The sequence below is a fragment of the Ovis aries genome, chromosome 3, assembly GCF_016772045.2.
Source record: "Ovis aries strain OAR_USU_Benz2616 breed Rambouillet chromosome 3, ARS-UI_Ramb_v3.0, whole genome shotgun sequence".
Taxonomy (NCBI): domain Eukaryota; kingdom Metazoa; phylum Chordata; class Mammalia; order Artiodactyla; family Bovidae; genus Ovis; species Ovis aries.
In genome coordinates, this window is record NC_056056.1 from 96,039,943 (window position 1) to 96,060,939 (window position 20,997).

General features: G+C 40.6%; 1 protein-coding gene across 1 annotated transcript in view; it reads left to right on the forward strand.

Moving 5' to 3' along the window:
- MTHFD2 (methylenetetrahydrofolate dehydrogenase (NADP+ dependent) 2, methenyltetrahydrofolate cyclohydrolase) overlaps positions 1-20,997 on the forward strand; it is a 31,753-nt gene that overhangs the window by 8,661 nt on the left and 2,095 nt on the right. Inside the window, exons 2-7 of the mRNA XM_004006088.6 lie at positions 1,703-1,887; positions 17,073-17,195; positions 17,612-17,764; positions 18,180-18,287; positions 19,151-19,243; positions 19,630-19,755. Of these exons, the coding sequence (XP_004006137.4) occupies positions 1,703-1,887; positions 17,073-17,195; positions 17,612-17,764; positions 18,180-18,287; positions 19,151-19,243; positions 19,630-19,755 (788 nt within the window). The remainder of the gene's footprint in view (positions 1-1,702; positions 1,888-17,072; positions 17,196-17,611; positions 17,765-18,179; positions 18,288-19,150; positions 19,244-19,629; positions 19,756-20,997) is intronic.

Below are 20,997 nucleotides of genomic sequence, written 5' to 3' on the forward strand. Positions count from 1 at the left end.
CAAAACATATGACTAGATGCTAACATGGGAAAAATATAAACTACGAATGGCATATAAGCATAGAGAACAAACTAACATCATAGTGGTGAGAGATCAAACAAATTAACAACATTGCAAATTAGCAACATTTTTTTTTTTTTTGCCTACAATTGTCAGACATCAGGAGGCAAGATGGTATAGCATTAAGAACCTAGACTCTGGATTCAGAAGAGCTACACATGACATCTAGTGACATGACATTATGTCAAGTAGTAGTTATCAGTTACTTAAATTCTCCAAGTTTAGAATTAATGGTAGTAATTATTTCAATCAGTTTTATTTTCTTAAATATGTAGCTGGACACAGATTTACCACTTGAACCTCTCCTTCAGATTTTAGTTGTCCCTTGATTAGGAACTATGTAGTCTAATCTAAACTTTTAGTTTGGGAAAGTTAGTTTTTTCCAGTTTTACTCAGAAGTAATTGACATACATTACATCCTTAGTAACTCGGTGATGAAGAATCCGCCTGCAATACAGGAGACGCACGTTTGATCCCTGGGTCAGGAAGATCCCCTGGAGAAGGAAATGGCAGCCCACTCCAGTATTCTGTCTAGGAAATCCCAAGAACAGAGGAGCCTGGTGGGCTACAGTCCACGGGGTCTCAGGAAAGTCAGATATGACTTAGCAACTTAACAACAACAATTGACATGCATCTCTGTGTAAGTTTAAGGTATACTGCCTGATGGTGTGATTTACATACATTGTGAAATGATTACCACAATAGGTTTAGTTAAAATTCATCATTTCATATAGATGTATGTTTTTAAAAAATATTTATTTAATCTTTGGCTGTGCTGGGTCTTTCTTCCTGCACACATTCTTTCTCTAGTTTTGGCAAGCCGGGCTACTCTCTAGCTGTGGTGCTCCAGCTTCTCATTGCGGTGGCTTTTGTCTTGTTGTGGCCCATGGGCTCAGTAGTCCTGTGGCATGTGGGATCTTCTGGACCAGGGATCAAACCTGTGTTCTCTGCATTGCAAGGCAGATTCTTAACCACTGATCACCAGAGAAACCCTCATATAGATATTGTTATAAAAATAAAAAATATAAAAATTCTCCTTGTGATGAGAACTCTTAGGATCTCTTATTTTAGCAAGCTTTCTATATATTATACAGCAGTGGTAACTAAAGTCTTCACTGTATATAGTACATTATGTCCCTAGTACTTATTAATCTTATAACTACAAGTTTGTACAGTCATCCTTCATTATTTGAGTAGGATTGTTTCAGGAACCCCAAGGATACCAAAATTCCCAGATGCTCTAAGTCCCTTGTATAAAATGGCATGGTATTTGTATATAACCTATCCTTCCATATACTTTAAATCATCTCTAGATTATTTATTTAAAATACCTAATACCATGTAAATGCTGTGTAGATAGTTGTAAATACAATGTAAATGCTATGTAAATAGTTGCTAGGTGCAGGGCAAATTCATGTTTTGCTTTTTGGAATTTTCTTCGAAGTATCTTCAACCCATGAGTTGGTGAATCCTTGAATGGGGGACCAATAAACAGAAGGGCCCACTATGCCTTTTGACCATCTTCTTCCAACTCCTCCTCCCCTTCCACCCAAAGTTTTTGGTACTTAATAACGCTTTTGTAGTCTTTATTCTTTACAAAAATTCAAGCTATTTGTTTTTGTGATTCTGTTGCCTTCTGCAGAAATGAAGCTGTTATCATTTCTGGAAAGAAACTTGCTGAGCAGATCAAGCAGGAAGTGCGGCAGGAGGTGGAAGAGTGGGTGGCGTCAGGCAACAAGCGGCCACACCTGAGCGTGGTTCTGGTTGGAGAGAATCCTGCAAGTCAGTCCTATGTCCTCAACAAAACCAGAGCTGCTGCCAGCGTGGGTATGTGTCACTCTCAGACCCCAACTACTGTTAAATTGAGATTTAATCTGAGGCAAACTCTATTGTAACTTACACTTCTTTTTCCTGCTCAGAAAACCCAACCAGAGGAGACTTCTGTGATTCAACTGAATCCAAATATTTGTCAGGAAGAAATCAGGCTGTATGTTGGGGAGGAGGTTTATAGACTAGGACTGGAGGAATATGGTTGGTTTCTCGGTGTCTTCTGGAATGTAATTTAAATTCTGTTACAGGCTAACTTTGATAAGTGACCTTGACCACTGTTTACATCTGCTTTCCTTGTGCAATGAGTCTGTGGCTAAACTATCTGAGCATTTGGTTGAGGAGACCTCAGTGATGTGGCCTAGAATACAGTCATGGATTTGCAGGAAATGACTCTAGCTTCCTTGAAATAGGCTGTGGTTTCTCCACCAGTGGGTTCCAAAGCCAATTAAATCATACAGTTTAGACATGGTTGAAAGTTTGGATGCAGAAGGAGTAGGTCTGAGTGATGGGAGGTTTGGGGCTTCTCTGTGGGTCAGTGTTCTGAGCACTGTGTGCCCGCCCTTCTGAAGGGCTGTGAGACCACTGCACCACGAGCCCTTGGCATACTCTGTTTTCTATCACTGAGGATTGAGGCCCCCTGCCGTCTTCATTGAAAAACCCTTAGAGTTTCCCTAGTAGTTCAGCGGTAAAGAATCTACCCGCTAATGCAGGAGACACAAGTGCAGTCCCTAATCTGGGAAGAGCCCATGTGCCATGGAGCTGGTAAGCCCATGCACCGCAACTGTTGAGCTTCTCCACAAGAGAAGCCTTGTTGCAATGAGCCTGTGCACTGTAGCTGGAGGGCAGACCCCACTGACCACAACTAGAGAGAAGCCCACGCAGTAACCAAGACCCAGCACGGCCAAAGTGATTATAAACAAAATTAGAAAAGTAAAACCTTTAGAACGTCTGGAAGCTAGTAAGCTATGGCTTTCTAAGACCTTGGAATGGGAGGTAGCGTGGTATAGTGGAAAGAAGGTGGACTTTGGAACCACAAAGACTGGCTTTGTCACTAGCCGGCTTATGTTTCAGTTTCTCTGAGCCTTGTCTGTAAGATGAGGTTAATGATAATTATGTAGCATAATAGATAGAAAGTATCAAGCTAGTACTCTTTTAGTGTTGAGAAGTTACTCAAGGTTACCTGTGAGCCTGTTCAAACTTTCCAGCTACCAGGGCAGTTGCGATGATTAAAAGCCTTGCTGATAGTGTGGCAAGCAGTGTAGCCTTGCCTCAATAAATGCCTCTATTTTATTTTATTCTTTTATTCTTCAAATACTTTTGCCTAAAAATTTTAAAGAAGTTTTTATTGGAGTATAATTCTTTCTATAGTGTTGTATTCCTTTCTTGTTATAGCAAAGTGAATCAGTCTTTGTTCTCCAGGCACCAGTCTTGCCTGACTCTTTGCAACTCCATGGACTGCAGCACTCCAGGCCTCTCTGTCCCTCACCATCTCCCAGAATTTGCCCAGCTTCATGTCCATTGAATTGGTGATGCCATCCAACCGTCTCATCCTCTTTTGCCCTCTTCTCCTCCTGCCCTCAATCTTTTCCAGGATCAGGGTCTTTTTCAATGAGTCAGCTGTTCACGTCAGGTGGTCAGAGTATTGGAGCTTCAGCATCAGTCCTTCCAATGAGTATTCAGGGTTGACTTCCTTTAAGATTGACTGGTCTGATTTCCTTGTTTTCCAAGGGCCTTTGAGTCTTCTCCAGCACCTCACTTAGAAGGCATCAGTTCTTCGGTGCTCTGCCTTCTTTATTGTCCGGCTCTCACATCTCTTCATGACTGGAAAGACCACAGACTTGACTATATAGACCTTTGTCAGCAAAGTGATGTCTTCGCTTTTTAACACACTGTCTAGGTTTGTCATAGCTTTCCTGCCAAAAAATAGTAGTCTTTTAATTTTATGGCTGCAGTCACCATCCACTGTGATTTTAGAGCCCAAGAAGAGGAAAATTTTCACTGCTTCTGTCTTCTTCCCTTCTCTTTGCCATGAAGTGATAGGACTGGATGCCATGATCTTAGTTTTTTTTATATTGAGTTTTAAGCTGGCTTTTTTACTCTCCTCTTTTGCCCTCATCAAGAGGCTCTTTAGTTCCTCTTTGCTTTCTGCAGTTTAAGTGATATCATCCACATATCTGAGGTTGTTGATATTTCTCCCGGCAATCTTGATTCCAGCTTGTGCTTCATCTAGCCTGGCATTTTGCATAATGTACTCTGTGTATAAGTTAAATAAAAGGGTGACAATAAACAGCCTGTCGTACTCCTTTCTCAATCCTGGACCAGTCTCTTGTTCCACGTCTGGTTCAAACTGTTGCTTCTTGATCTGGGTACAGATTCCTTAGGAGGCAGGTAAGATGTTCTGGTATTCCCATCTCTTTAAGAGTTTTCTACAATTTGTTATGATCTACACAGTCAAAGTCTTTAGCATAGTTAATGAAGTAGAGATAGATTTTTTCTGGAATTCCCCTGCCTTCTCTGTGATCCAGTGAATGTTGGCAGTTTGATCTCTGGTTCCTTTGCCTTTTCTAAACCCAGCTTGAACATCTGAAAGTTCTCGGTTCATATAGTGCTGAAGCCTAGCTTAGAAGATTTTGAGCATAACCTTACTAGCATGGGAAGTGAATGCAACTGTCCAGTAATTTGAACATTCTTTAGTACTGCCCTTCTTGGGAATTGGGATGAATATTGGCCTTTTCCAGTCTGTGGCCACTGCTGGGCTTTCTAAATTTGCTGACATATTGAGTGCAGCACTTTAATAGCATCATCTTTGAGGATTTTAAATAGTCCTGCCGGAATTCTATCACCTCCATTAGCTATATTGGCAGCAGTGCCTAAGGCCCACTTGACTTCACATTCCAGGATATCTGGCTCTGAGTGAGAGCCTACACCATCGTGGTTACCTGGGTCATTAAGACCTTTATTGTACAATTCTTCAGTGTATTCATTCCACCTTTTCTTGATCTCGTCTGCTTCTATTAGGTCTTTACCATTTCTGTCCTTTATTGTGGCCATCTTTGAATTGAAATGTTCCTTTGATATTTCTAATTTTCTTGAAGAGATCCCTGGTCTTACCCTTTCTGTTGTTTTCCTCTGTTTCTTTGCATTGCTCATTGAAGAAGGCCTTCTTGTCCCTCCTTGTTATTCTCTGGAACTCTGCATTTAGTTGGTATACCTTTCCCTTTCTCCCTTGTTTTTTCGCTTCTCTTCTTTCCTCAGCTATTTGTAGAGCTGTCATATGTATACATGTATCCTCTCTTTTTTGGATTTCCTTCCCATTTAGGTCACACAGAGCATTAAGTAGAGTTCCCTATGCTAGACAATTGTTCTTGTTGCTGTTTAGTCACCAGGTCGTATCTGACTGTTTGCAACCCTGTGGACTGTAACACACCAGGCTCCTCTCTCCATGGAATTTCCAAGGCAAGAATTCTGGAGTGGGTTGCCATTTTCTTTTCCAGGGGATCTTCCCTACCCTGGTGTCAAACCCACATCTTCTGCTTTGGCATGTGGATTCTTTACCACTGAACCACTAGGGAAGCCCTGTGCTATATGGTAGGTTCTCATTCAGTATCTCTTTTATACAGACCACCTTACTTGCCTCCTGATAAATCTGTATGCAGGTCAAAAAGTAACAGTTAGAACCAGATATGGAACAAGTGACTGTTTCCAAGTTGGGAAAGGAGTATGACAAGGCTGTATATTGTCACCCTGCTTAACTTATATGCAGAGTACATCATGTGAAGTGCCAGACTAGATGAAGCACAAGCTGGAATCAAGATTCAGTTCAGTTCAGTTCAGTCGCACAGTCGTGTCTGACTCTTTTGACCCCATGAATCGCAGCACACCAGGCCTCCGTGTCCATCACCATCTCCCAGAGTTCACTCAAACTCATGTCATTTGAGTCGGTGATGCCATCCAGCCATCTCATCCTCTGTCGTCCCCTTCTCCTCCTGCCCCCAATCCCTCCCAGCATCAGAGTCTTTTCCAATGAGTCAAATCTTCGCATGAGGTGGCCAAAGTACTAGAGTTTCAGCTTTAGCATCAGTCCTTCCAATGAACACCCAGGACTGATCTCCTTTAGAATGGACTGGTTGGATCTCCTTGCAGTCCAAGGGACTCTCAAGAGTCTTCTCCAGCACCACAGTTCAAAAGTATCAATTCTTCGGCTCTCAGCTTTCTTCACAGTCCAACTCTCACATCCATACATGACCACTGGAAAACCATAGCCTTGACTAGACAGACCTTTGTAGGCAAAGTAATGTCTCTGCTTTTGAATATGCTATCTAGGTTGGTCATAACTTTCCTTGCAAGGAGTAAGCATCTTTTAATTTCATGGCTGCAATCACCATCTGCAGTGATTTTGGAGCCCCCCCAAATAAAGTCTGACACTGTTTACACTGTTTCCCCATCTATTTCCCATGAAGTGATGGGACCAGATGCCATGATCTTCGTTATCTGAATGTTGAGCTTTAAGCCAACTTTTTCACTCTCCTCTTTCACTTTTTATCAAGAGGCTTTTTAGTTCCTCTTCACTTTCTGCCATAAGGGTGGTGTCATCTGCATATCTGAGGTTATTGACTGGGAGAAATATCAATGACCTCAGATACGCAAATGACATTGCCCTTATGGTGGAAAGCAAAGAGGCACTGAAGAGCCTCTTGATGAAAGTGAAAGAGGAGAGTGAAAAAGCTGGCTTAAAAGTCGACATTCAAAAAACTAAGAACAAGGCATCTGGTCCCATCACTTCATGGCAAATAGATGGATGGTAACTGCAGCCATGAAATTAAAAGATGCTTGCTTCTTGAAAGAAAAGCTATCACGATCCTAGACAGCATATTAAAAAGCAGAGACATTACTTTGCTGACAAAGGTCTGTCTAGTCAAAGCTATGGTTTTTCCAGTAGTCATGTATGGGTTTGAGAGGACCTTAAAGAAAGCTGAACACCGAAGAATTGATGCTTTTGAACTGTAGTTTTGGAGACGGCTCTTGAAAGGCCCTTGGACTGCAAGAAGATCAAACCAGTCAATCCTAAAGGAAATCAGTCCTGAATTCATTGGAAGGACTGATGTTGAAGCTGAAGCTCCAATACTTTGGCCACCTGGTGCGAAGAGCTGACTCAGTTGAAAAGACCCTGATGCTGGGAAGGATTGAAGGCAGGAGGAGAAGGGGACAACAGAGAATGAGATGGTTGTATGGCATCCCTGACTCGATGGATATGAGTTTGAGCAAGCTGCAGGAGTTGGTGATGGACAGGGAGGCCTGGCGTGCTGCAGTCCATGGGGTCGCAAAGAGTCAGACACATGACTGAGCAACCGAATTGAACTGATTGTATATACATAAATCCCAACCTCCCAATTCATTCCACATCCCCTTTCCTCTGCTTGGTATCCATAGGTTTGTTCTCTATGTCTGTGTCTGTATTTCTGCTTTGCAAATAGGTTCATTTTTCTATATTCCACTTATATGCATTGCTATACAATATTTATTTTTCTCTTCTTACTGACTTCTTATGATAGTCCCTAGGTCCATCCATAACTCTGCAAATGGCACAATTTTGTTCCTTTTTATGGCTGAGTAATATTCTGTTGTATATTTGTGTCACATCTACTTTTTCCATTCCTCTGTTGATGGCATTTAGGTTGCTTCCATTTCCTGCCTGTTGTAAAACGTGCTAAGTTCCTTCAATTGAGTCTGACTCTTTGCTACCCTATGGACTGTAGCCCCCCAGGCTCCTGTCCATGGGATTCTCCAGGCAAGTATACAAGAGGGTTGCCATGCCCTGCTCCAGGGGTCTTCCCAACTCAGGGATCAAATCCATGTCTCTTAAATCTCTTGCGTTGACAGGCAAGTTCTTTACCAATAGGGCCACCTGGGAAGCCCATCTATTGTAAATAGTGCTGCATTTGGTCACATTGTAAATAGTGTATCTTTTGGAATTATGCCCAGGAATGGAATTGCTGGATCATATGGTAGTTGTATTTTTAGTTTTTTAAGGAACCACCACTGTATTCTCCATAGTGGCTGCACCAGTCCACATTCCCACTAAAAATATAAGAGGGTTCTGTTATCTTCACACCCTCTCTAGCATTTATTGTTTGTAGATCTTCTTATGATGGCCATTCTGAACAGTGTGAGGTGATACCTCATTGTAGTTTTTAATCTGCACTTCTCTAAAAACTAGTGATGTTGCATTGCAATTCATGGGGTCACATAGAGTCGGACACGACTGAGCAATTGAACTGAATTGAACTTGGCTATCTTTATTTCTTCTTTGAAGAAATATCTGTTTAGGTCTTCACCCCGTTCTGTGATTGGGTTGTTTGTTTTTTTGATGTTGAGCTGCAGGAGCTGTTTGTATATTTGGAGATTAACCCCTTGTCAGTTGCTTCATTTGCAAATCTTTTCTCCCATTGTGAAGGTTGTCTTTTCACTTTGTTTATGGTTTCCTTTGCTGTTAAAAGCTTTTGAGTTTAATTAGGGCCCATTTGTTTATTTTTGCTTTTTATTTTCATTACTCTAGGAGGTGGGTCAAAAAAGATCTTACTTTGATTTATGTCAGTGTTCTGCCTATGTTTTCTTCTAAGAGTTTCATAGTGTCTGGCCTTACATTTAGGTCTTTAACCATTTTGAGTTTATTTTGTGTCTGGTGTTAGGGAGTGTTCTAATTTCATTCTTTTACATGTAGCTGTCCAGCTTTCCCAGCACCACTTACTGAAGAGACTGTCTTTTCTCCATTGTATATGGTTTGCTCCTTTGTCACTAGGTCACCATAGGTGCATGGGTTTTTCCCTGGGCTTTCTAGCCTCTTCCATTGATCTGTGTTTCTGTTTTTGTGCCAATACCATACATACTATCTTGGTTATGGTAGCTTTGTTTATATTCTGAAGTCAGGGAGCCTGATTCCTCCCACTCTTTTTTTAAAGATAGCTTTGGCTCTTCAGTGTCTTTGTTTCCATACAAACTGTAAAATTTGTTCTAATCCTGTGAAAAATGCCATTGGTAATTTAAAAGAAATTTCATTGAATCTGTATATTGCTTTGGATAACATAGTTATTTTTACCATATTGATTCTTCCATCCCAGGATCGTGGTATGTCTCTCTGTTTGTGTGGTGTTTGGTTTCTTTCATTAGAATCGTACGGTTTTCTGAGTACAAGTCTTTGCCTCCTTATGTAGGTTTATTCCTGGGTGTTTTATTCTTTTTGTTGCAGTGGTAAATGGGATTGTTTTCTTAATTTCTTTTTCTGAACTTTTTATTTTTATTATTATTTTTTAAAATATAAATTTATTTATTTTAATTGGAGGTTAATTACTTTGCAATATTGTATTGGTTTTGCCATACATCAACATGAATCCGCTGCAGGTATACACGTGTTCCCCATCCTGAACTCCCCTCCCTCCTCCCTCCCCGTACCATCCCTCTGGGTCGTCTCAGTGCACCAACCCCGAGCATCCAGTATCATGCATCAAACCTTATGACCCAGCAATCCCACTGCTGGGCATACACACCGAGGAAACCAGAATTGAAAGAGACACGTGTACCCCACTGTTCATCGCAGCACTGTTTATAATAGCCAGTGCATGGAAGCAACCTAGATGTCAATCAGCAGAAGAATGGATAAGAAAGCTGTGGTACATATACACAATGGAGTATTACTCAGCCATTAAAAAGAATACATTTGAATCAGTTCTAATGAGGTGGATGAAACTGGAGCCTATTATACAGAGTGAAGTAAGCCAGAAAGAAAAACACCAATACAGTATACTAACGCATATATATGGAATTTAGACAGATGGTAATGATAACCCTGTATGCAAGACAGCAAAAGAGACACAGATGTATAGAACAGTCTTTTGGACTCTGTGGGAGAGGGCGAGGGTGGGATGATTTGGGAGAATGGCATTGAAACATATATAATATCATATAAGAAATGAATCGCCAGTCCAGGTTTGATGCATGAACTTTTTACTAGTGTATAGGAAAGCAAGAGATTTTGGTGCATTACTTTTATATCCTGCAAATTAACCAAATTCATTGATTAGTACCAGTAATTTTCTGGTGACCTGTTTATGATTTTCTATGTATAGATTCATGTCATCAGCAAACAGGGGCAGTTTTACTTCTCTTTCAGTTGTGTTCCTTTTATTTCTTTTTCTTCTCTGATAGCCATGGCTGCATCTTCCAAAGTTATGTTAAATAATAGCAGTGAGAATGGACATCTGAGTCTTGTTCCAATCTTAGAGGAAATGCTTTCAGTTTTTCACCATGAGAAAGATGTTGGCTGTGGGTTTGTTGTATACGACCTTTATTATGTTGAGGTAAATTCCTTTCATGCCCACTTCCTGGAGAGTTTTTATCATAAATGGATGTTAAGTTCTTTCAGAAGTCCTTTCTGCATCTATTGAGACGATTATAGTTTTTATTTTTCAATTTGTTAATATGATGTATCACATTGATTGATTTGCATATATTGAAGAATCCTTGCATCCCTGGGATAAAATCCACTTGCTCATGATGCATGATCCATTTAATGTGTTATTGGATTGTTTACTGGTATTTTGATCTATGTTCATCAGTGGTATTGGTCTGTAATTTTCTTTTTTGTGTAATATCTTTGTCTGGTTTTGGTATCAGGATGATGGTGGCCTCATAGAATAATTTTGGCAGTTTTTATTCTTCTGCAGTATTTTGGAGGAGTTTGAGAAGGATGGGTGTTATCAAACACTTCTCTAAGTGTTTGATAGATTTCACCTGTGAAGCCATCTGGTCCTGGACTTTTGTTTATTGGAAGATTTTTAATCATATTTTCAATTTCATTACTTGTGCTTGGTTTGTTAATCTTTCTGTTTCTTCCTGGTTTGGTCTTGGAGAGTTGTGCCTTTCTAAGAATTTGTCCATTTCTTTTGAGTTGTCCATTTAATTGGCATATACTGCTTGTAGTAGTCTCTTATGATTGTTTATATTTACGTGGTGTCAGTTGTAATTTTTCCTACTCATTTCTAATTTTATTCACTTGAGTCCTCTACCTTTTTTTTTCTTTGAGTCTAGCTAAAGGTTTATCAATTTTGTTTATCTTCTCAAAGAGCCAGCTTTTAGTCTTATTGATATTTGCATTTGTTTTCTTCATTTCTATTGCATTTATTGCTTCTGTGATTTTTATGGTTTATTTCCTTCTGCTAACTTTGGGTTTTGTTTGTTCTTCTTTCTCTAGTTGCTGTAGGTGTGAGTTAGGTTGTTTGAGATTCTTCTTATTTCTTGAGGTATGGTGGTATCACAATAAACTTCCCTCTTAGAACTGCTTTTGTTGCATCCCGTAAGTTTTGGGTCACTGTGTTTTCATTGTCATTTGTTTCTACGTCTTTTTGCATCTCCTCTTTGGTTTCTTCAGTGATCTCTTGGTTATTTTGTAGCATATTGTTTACCTTCCATTTGTTTGAATTTTTTACAGGGTTTTTTTTTTTTTTTTTTCTGTAATTGATTTCTAATCTCATAGCATTGTGGTCAGAAAAGATTCTTGATGGCATTTAAATTTTCTTAAATTTATTGAGGTTTGATTAGTGTCCCAAGATGTGATCTATCCCGGAGAATGTTCTATGTGCACTTGAGAAGAAAGTGTATTCTGCAGCTTTTGGATAGAATGTCCTGTTAATATCAAGTCTCTCTGGCCTAATGTGTCATTTAAAGTTGTGTTTCCTTATTAGTTTCTGTCTGGATGATCTGCCCATTGGTGTAAGTAAGATGTTAAAGTTCCCCGTGATTATTGTGTTACTGTCAATTTCCCCTTGTATGGCTGTTAGCATTTGCCTTATGTATTGAAGTGCTCCTGTGTTGGGGGCATAGATATTTATAATTGTTATATCTTCTTGGATTGATCTCTTGATCATTATGTAGTGTCCTTGTTTGTCTCTTTTGTCTTATATGATAATTGCAACTCCAGCCTTCTTTTGATTTCCATTTGCATAGGATATCTTTTTCCGCTCCCTCACTTTCAATCTGTATGTGTCCCTAGGTCTGAAGTGCGTCTATTGTGGATAGTATATTCAGTTCAGTTCAGTCGCTCAGTCGTGTCCAACTCTTTGTTACCCCATGAATCACAGCACGCCAGGGCTCCCTGTCCATCATGAACTCCCAGAGTTTACTCAAACTCATGTTCGTTGAGTCAGTGATGCCATCCAACCATCTCATCCTCTGTCGTCCCCTTCTCCTTCCACCTTCAATCTTTCCCAGCATCAGGGTCTTTTCCAATGAGTCAGTTCTTTTCATCAGGTGGCCAAAGTATTGGAGTTTCAGCATCAGTCCTTCCAATGAATGTTCAGGACTGATTTCCTTTAGGATGGGCTGGTTGGATCTCCTTGCAGTCCAAGGGACTCTTCAAGAGTCTGCTCCAACACCACAGTTCAAAGCATCAGTTCTTTGGCACTCAGCTTTCTTTATAGTCTAACTCTCGCATCCATACGTGACCACTGGAACAACCATAGCTTTGACTAGATGGACCTTTGTGGGCTAAGTAATGTCTCTGCTTTTTAATATGCTGTCTAGGTTGGTCATAACTTTTTTTCCAAGGAGCAAGCGTCTTTTGATTTCATGGCTGCAGTCACCACTGAAGTGATTTTGGAGCCCAGAAAAATAAAATCTGTCATTGTTTCCATTGTTTCCCCATCTATTTGCCATGAAATGATGGGACCATATGCCATGATCTTAGTTTTCTGAATGTTGAGTTTTAAGCCAACTTTTTTGCTCTCCTCTTTCACTTTCATCAAGAGGCTCTTTAGTTCTTCTTTGCTTTCTGCCATGAGGGTGGTGTCATCTGCATATCTGAAGTTATTGATATTTTTCCCAGGAACCTTGATTCTAGCTTGTGCTTCATCCAGCCCATCATTTCTCATGATGTACTCTGCACATAAGTTAAAGAAGCAGGGTGATAATATACAGCCTTGACGTACTCCTTTCCCAATTTGGAACCAGTCTGTTGTTCCATGTGCAGTTCTAACTGTTGCTTCTTAACCTGCATACAGATTTCTCAAGAGGCAGGTCAGGTGGTCTGGTATTCCCATCTCTTTAAGAATTTTGCACAGTTTGTTGTGAGCCATACAGTCAAAGGCTTTGGCGTAGTCAGTAAGACAGAAGTAGATGGGTTTTTTTTGAACTCTCTTGCTTTTTCGATGCTCCAGCGGATATTGGCAATTTGATTTCTGGTTCCTCTGCTTTTTCTAAACCAGTGTGAACATCTGGAAGTTCACAGTTCATGTACTGTTGAAGCCTGGCTTGGAAAATTTTGAGCATTACTTTGCTAGCGTGTGAGATGCGTGCCACTGTGGGATAGTTTGAGTATTCTTTGGCATATAAATGGGTCTTATTTTTGTATACATTCAGTCAGTCTGTATCTTTTGGTTGGAACATTTAATCCATTTACATTTAAGGTAATTATCAATATGTATGTTTCTGTGACCATTTTCTTAGTTGTTTGGGGTTTTATTTATTTTGGCTATGCTGGGTCCTCATTGCTATGTTCAGGCTTTCTTTAGCTGTGGTGCATGGGGGCTACTCTCTTGCTGTGCATGGGCGTCTCATTGCAATGGCTTCTCTCGTTGCAAAACACGGGCTGTAGGGTTTGTGGGCTTCAGTGGTTGTGGTGCATGGGCTGAGTTACCCCATGGCATGTGGGATCTTCCCGGACCAGGGATCAAACCCGTGTCCCTTGTATTTCAAGGCAGGTTCTTAACCACTGAACTGGGAAGCCCATTGGGTTTGTTTTTGTAAGTCTTTTTCTTCTCTTAAGTTTCTCACGTAGAGGTCGTTTAGCATTAGCAGTAAAGCTGGATCGATGGTGCTCCATTCACTTAGCTTTTGCTTGTCTGTAAAGCTTTTGACTTCTTCACTGAACCTGAATGATATCCTTGCTGGGTAGAGTAGTCTTGGTTGTAGGTTTTTCTTTTTCATCACTTTAAATATATCCTGCCTCTCCCTTCTGGCCTGTAGAATTTCTGCTGAAAGATCAGCTGATAACTTTAGGGGATACCCTTGTATGTTATTTGTTGTTTTCCCCTTGCTGCTTTGACTATTTTTTCTTTGAATTTAATTTTCATTAGGTCAATTAATATGTGTCGCAGTGTGCTTCCTCCCTGGGTTTATCCTGTATGAGATTCTATGTGCTTCCTGAACTTGGGTAGCTATTTCCTTTCCCATGTTAGGGAAGTTTTTGACTATAATCTCTTCAAGTTTTTTTTCAAACCCTTTCTGTTTCTCTTCTTCTTCTGGGACTCTTATAATTTGAATGTTGTTGTATTTAAAGTTGTCCCAGCGATCTCTGAGACTGTCCCCATTTCTTTTCATTCTTTATTCTGCTCCTCAGTAGTTATTTCCACCATTCCCTCTTCCAACTCACTTTTCCATTCTTCTGCTTCAGTTATTCTGCTATTGATACCTTCTGCTGTATTTTTCACTTTAGTTATTGTGTTATTCATCACTGTTTGTTTTCTCTTTCGTTTTTCTAGGTCCTTTGTAAACATTTCTTGTATTGTCTCAATCCAGGCCTCCATTTAAAATTTTTTAATTTAATTTTTGAACACCAAAAACATTTTGTATTGCTGTATAGCTGATTAACAATGTTGTGATAGTTTCAGGTGAACAGTGAAGGGACTCAGCCATACATACACATGTGTCCATTCTCCCCAAACCCCCCTCCCATCCAGGCTGTCCATGCCTCCATTTTATTTCCAATACTTTGGATCATTTTCCTATTATTTCTCTGAATTCTTTTTCAGGTAGATTCTATTTTCTCTTCATTTACTTGGTTTTGTAGGTGTTTACCTTGCTCCTTCATCTGTAGCATATTTCTCTATTGTCTCATTTCTGTTGATGAAGAGGGTTGTGTTTCTCTTGGTGGCTGTTTGGCCTGAGGCATCCAGCACTGTTGCTTGTGGGCAGTTGGGTGGAACTGGGTCTTGGTGCTGAATAAGGACCTCTGCAGAGCTCATGCCAACTAGTATTTTCTGGAGATCTCTGGTGGTCCAGAAGCCTGAACTTGAAGCTCCCCCTACAGGAGCTTCTGACCCACCGCCTGGGAACCATGACCTCACAAGCCGTGTGGCGTGGCAGAAAAAGGAAAAAAACCAGACAAGCAAAGCCCAAGGTGGATAATAACAAAACTGGAACAAATATACAAAAAAAGAAAACAGACACACACAACCCTCAACAAGTAATAAAAACAAATCCAAGCAACCAAAACACAAACCAATAAACAAAAAACAGCTACAACAAAAAAGGAAAAAACAAGGAAAGCAAAAAACAAGAAGACAAACAGAAGAGCCCCCAAACCAAAACTGATGATAAAAACAAACCTAAACTAAGATCATGGCCCCTGGTCCCATCATTTAATGGCAAATAGATGGGAAAACAATGGAAACAGTAACAGATTTTATATTTTTGGGTCCCCAAATCACTGCAGATGGTGACTGCAGCCATGACATTAAAAGACACTTGCTCCTTAGAAGAAAAGCTATGATCAACCTAGATGGCATATTAAAAAGCAGAGACATTACTTTGCCCACAAAGGTCCATCTAGTCAAAGCTATGGTTGTTCCAATGGTCATGTATTGGATGTGAGCGTTGGACTATAAAGAAAGCTGAATGCCAAAGAATTGATGCTTTTGAACTGTGGTGTTGGAGCAGCCTCTTAAAGAGTCCCTTGGACTGCAAGGAGATCTAACCAGTCCATCCTAAAGGAAATCAGTCCTGAACATTCATTGGAAGGACTGATGTTGAAGCTGAAACTCCAATACTTTGGCCACCTGATGTGAAGAACTGGCTCATTGGAAAAGACCCTGATGCTGGGAAAGATTGAAGGTGGGAGGAGAAGGGGACGACAGAGGACGAGATGGTTGGATGGCATCACCGACTGGACGGACATGAGTTTGAGCAAGCTCCGGGAGTTCGTGATGGACAGGGAAGCCTGGTGTGCTGAAATCCATGGGGGTCACAAAGTGTCGGACAGTAGGGAGTGACTGAACTGAAACTGAAAGCTAAACAGAAAAGAAAAAATAAATTAAAAAAACAAACTAAAAGAAAAGGTCTGTGTGTGCTCCTTCCACCAGGGTCTGCTCTTGAAGCTGGCCCAGAGCACACGTGTCAACACAGGCTGACTGGAGCATAGGCTTCCGTGGGCATGTCCGCAGGGGCTGGAGCAACTGGAAGAAGCCTTGGAGGGGGCAGCCCTCTGCCTGCCTGGACCCATGACTCACGGAGGCTTTGAGCAGGGGTGGTGCTTGGGCCCACTGGGACCCCAGCAGCCAGAGGAGGCCTTGATGGAGGTGGGGCTCAGCCTGGAACCCCAGCAGGCTTGCCAGGGCCTGAGCAGACTGGGGAGACCGTGGCTTGAGGGGTCAGCGAGCCTGCCATACCTCACCCAGCCGAGGCTGCTGGGCAGGCATGTGCTCCCATCACCGCCCGAGGAAGCTGGGTTGGTAGGCCGGGAAAGGTTCTGCAGTGGTGGCCCCACCCTTCATGTGCCACTCAACAGTGGTGCCTTGGTCCCACTGTGGCCCAAGACCCTGCCCCCACCAACACCCCAGGCCATCCCCAACTGCTGTCCCCTCCCTGGATCCACTCCCCAAATCCCACTCTGCAGCACCCAGCCCTCCTTCCCACCATGAGACACACAGACTGGGGTGCGAAGGGCTGCAGCACGGACCGCGTGCCCAGGCTCCACTCCATCCTGCCCCACCCTGACACTGGCTGCTACATTCCCCTCTCATCCTGAGGTCCCCCTAAGCTCCTTGCCTTTCCCTGCTGACCCCCCACTGTGAGCACGCTTCCCTGAGTGTGGGGTTGTTTCCTCTCCCCCAGCTTCCCCCAGGGGTGCCAGTCCTATCCTGCCTCCACCGCTCTCCACGTCCTTCCCACACCCTACCTGGGAAGGGTGCTAAACAGAAAAGAAAAAAATTTTTTTTCTTCCTGAAAAAAAGATTGCGCTGGGACTCCTCCCATCCCCCTAGGTGTCCAAGGCCCTCCACCAGTGTCCAGCATGTGCTTCATAAGAACTTCTCCGAGGCACTTCTGACACACTGTGAGGATACGTGAGCTGTGTGTTCTCCTACTCCGCCATCTTCCATAATCTATTTTTTTTTAACCTTGAAAATTTCTTATAGGAATTAACAGTGAGACCATTGTGAAACCAGCTTCAATTTCAGAGGAAGAACTGTTGAATTTAATCAATAAACTAAATAATGATAATAATGTAGATGGCCTCCTTGTTCAGCTGCCTCTTCCAGGTGAGATTTATATAGCACTATTTAAAATGATTTCTGAGGCGCGGAGAGGCTTGTTTAGTTTATACTGTTGGCTCCTCATGTGTATTTGTCTTAAAGAAAGGGGAGGTAAACTCAAGAGAGTGAGTATGTTGTTAGATATGGGACCGACCTCCTCGGAATACCAATTACTCCCTGACTTGGTATTGAGATCTTAATACACAGGACAGTGGAGGGAAGCAGTTTGGGGAGGACAAGAGGGCACTGGTTTGGTCTTGGCATTTGGCTTTGCTTGCTCTGTGTTCCCAACGCACAGATGAATAAGTTGCGGGGTGAGTTCTAGACGGGGAATGGGTTTTTACTGCAAACTGGGTAAGCTGGAGTCAAGCAGCGCTAACTATGTAACAGTGAGTTGACCACTGCTCTGATTTCTTTTTCAGAGCACATTGATGAGAGAAAGGTCTGCAATGCCGTTTCTCCAGACAAAGACGTCGATGGCTTTCATGTAATTAATGTTGGGCGAATGTGTTTGGACCAGTGTTCCATGTTACCAGCTACTCCATGGGGTGTGTGGGAAATAATTAAGCGAACTGGTAGGTATATCCATCTCAGTATTATCAAAACATACTGACGAAATGGTAAAAATTCCTACAGAACAACAGTGGAAACCCCCACCTCAGATCATCTAGTCCTACTCCCCAGAGCCTAACTCCCTTAGCAATTACCTACAACTGTTTTTGCTGCTTGATCCAGAAAACTCTGAAGGAAATTTAAGCTTTGATAGTGTTGATAGTGCACACTCATATAACATTTTGCAGCTTATGTTCCCTTTCAGCTTTCACTATGGGTAGCAAGTGATGGTTCAGTTGACTGAAGGAGTCAATAAGCTGGTGATTTCCTTCATTATCACGATTAGAGTCACATCCTAAGGTGTCAGTCTTCCTTTTTCTTAGGTGCTGTAAGATAATCTGGCACTATGTGAAACGCAAATATATTTATTTTTCATAGGCATTCCAACCCTAGGAAAGAATGTGGTTGTGGCCGGAAGGTCAAAAAATGTTGGAATGCCCATTGCAATGTTACTGCACACAGATGGGGCACATGAACGGCCGGGAGGTAAGAATATTACTCTCAGGAGGGTGTCCTCCTCTCCCTTGTGAGAGAGACTGCCCTGTGGATGCTTGGAAGTGTTTGTTAAGCTTTATTTGTCTTTGTTATAATTTTGTTAATAGGTACTTTGGAAAAGAAAAAGAAAAAATAATAGGTACTTTGGGAGTAATCTTTGTGGAAGAAGATGAGTTAATTTATATTCACTAGTATGGAACTAGTTCAGAAATAGATGTGTCTCAGAAATTTGAGTTTTGAGTGTAAGCATGGTTATAGACAATTAGAATTTTCAGTTATGGCTTTGACAGTTGAAGTTAAGAAGTATAACTTATTCAAAGTTAGTATCCTGATCTGTGCCACTTGATAGGAAAAAAAGATCTTAGACCATTGCAAAGGATTGACTTCATATGACTGTGATGTGTCATCATCCTGTCAAATTCTGTTAATTTGAGAAAAACTCTCAAATCAAAGTTATATGATTATCATAATATGACCATACATGATTATATCAGAGATAAAATATATCAGAATGAAATATTTCCACATATCTTTCAGCACACTTTTAAGAAAAATCCTTGAGTAATTCTAGTGACATTTTGTTCAGAAAGACTATTAAAAAGGATAAGGAATAAATCTAATGATATATGACTCCAAAGGGTAGAGCTAGGACCAACAGGTAAGAGTTACAAGAAATTGAGTATTAGTTGTTGCTGTTGTTTTTTAATGACAATTGGCTGCCCAGAAAATATGGTGTAACATTTGTCAATTATTTTTTCAGAGGTCTTGGATTTCTGGCGTGGTTTGCCTAACTGAGATCTAATCCTTTCCTAGCTTTGATTCAGAAATCAAGACATCTGTTTTTTAACTCACAGGCGATGCCACTGTCACAATATCTCATCGATACACTCCTAAGGAGGAGCTAAAGAAACATACGGCTCTTGCAGATATTGTGATCTCCGCTGCAGGTAAGAGCACCAGGGAGGAGGTGGAAGTACCTTGCTCAGAGGATGAAGATAGACCTCTTATCTTCGAATTTGCCTGCTGCCCTGTCGTTTTATTTCATATTCCCCTAGGTTTGACCATAATGTCAAACCTTACAAAGATGAGAGTTGTGGTTGGAATACTGATTTCTGGCATTCCATTATATATTTGATGGATAAATGTTATTTCTACAGCCTCAAAATATTTCTGTTCACTATATGAAGTTTAATTGTTTCCCTGGTTAATATTTTTTATGAGTTTTTATAAAACAAGCTAATTCATTCTTGCAGGTATCTTGAAATTGATAAGAATCTTACAGGTGGAATATTCTTTTCAGTACTAAATTGATCATTCCTATCTCCTTTTCTAGGTATTCCAAATCTGATCACAGCAGATATGATCAAGGAAGGAGCAGCTGTCATTGATGTGGGAATAAATAGGATTCAAGATCCCACAACTGCTAAACCCAAGTTGGTTGGAGATGTGGATTTTGAAGGTAACTTTTTAAAATATAAAAATCAATAAATACTACTTTTATTGGACAATCAGGGCAGACTATTTACTTTTTCTTTAGCTTTTAAACTTATGATATTGATTATTACCGTTTATTATCATTTTTACCATTATTATCATTATTACCATTTATTATCGTGCTTTCCATGATAATTAAGAGAAATCTTTTAAAAAATTTTGGTCATTCTAAAATTTTAGGTGTTTGTATCATCGAATTATGGAGAACAAAACAGTTTTCAGGAAATTTCTTTCTTCTCTTTAGGGTTATTCTATAAAGAAAACAAGACTTTTAATAAGTCTGAAAATTTAATGAAGTGATTTTTCTAAACCATTGAGTCTCCTAAAAAGTATTATAGACTTCTGATTTTCATATTGAGAGGAGAGATCCAGACTTGGAATATTAAAAGTCCAGGAAAAAGCCATATTACTAAAATTTTGGAATTCACTGATAGATTTCTCCTTTCAGTTCTGAATTTATCTGAATTTTATGCTGATAATTCTATTTCTAGCTTTCTATTTCTTCTCAAGCAGTCAGACCCAAGCCTGGGTATCTAAGTAATTTTTCCCTTTAGATTGGATTTTTAAAAATCTTTTTACTTTCCAGAAAACTACTTTGCTTGGTTCTTTGGGCAAACAGTATAGTTAAATAAATAGAATAAAATTAAGAAAATATTGTAAGCAGGTTTTAATTGAAGTAATCCTTATTATTATTATAGTTACACTTCCATACAGTTAACTACTGAGATGTTTCTTTTAAAATTGATTTAATATAATGAAGATCATGGCATCTAGTCCCATCACTCCATGGGAAATAGATGGAGAAACAGTGGAAACAGTGTCAGACTTTATTTTTTGGGGCTCCAAAATCACTGCAGATGGTGACTGCAGCCATGAAATTAAAAGACGCTTACTCCTTGCAAGGAAAGTTATGACCAACCTAGATAGCATATTCAAAAGCAGAGACATTACTTTGCCGACTAAGGTCCATCTAGTCAAGGCTATGGTTTTTCCAGTGGTCATGTATGGGTGTGAGAGTTGGACTGTGAAGAAGGCTGAGTGCCGAAGAATTGATGCTTTTGAAGTGCGGTGTTGGAGAAGACTCTTGAGGGTCCCTTGGACTGCAAGGAGATCCAACCAGTCCATTCTGAAGGAGATCAACCCTGGGATTTCTTTGGAAGCAATGATGCTAAAGCTGAAACTCCAGTACTTTGGCCACCTCATGCAA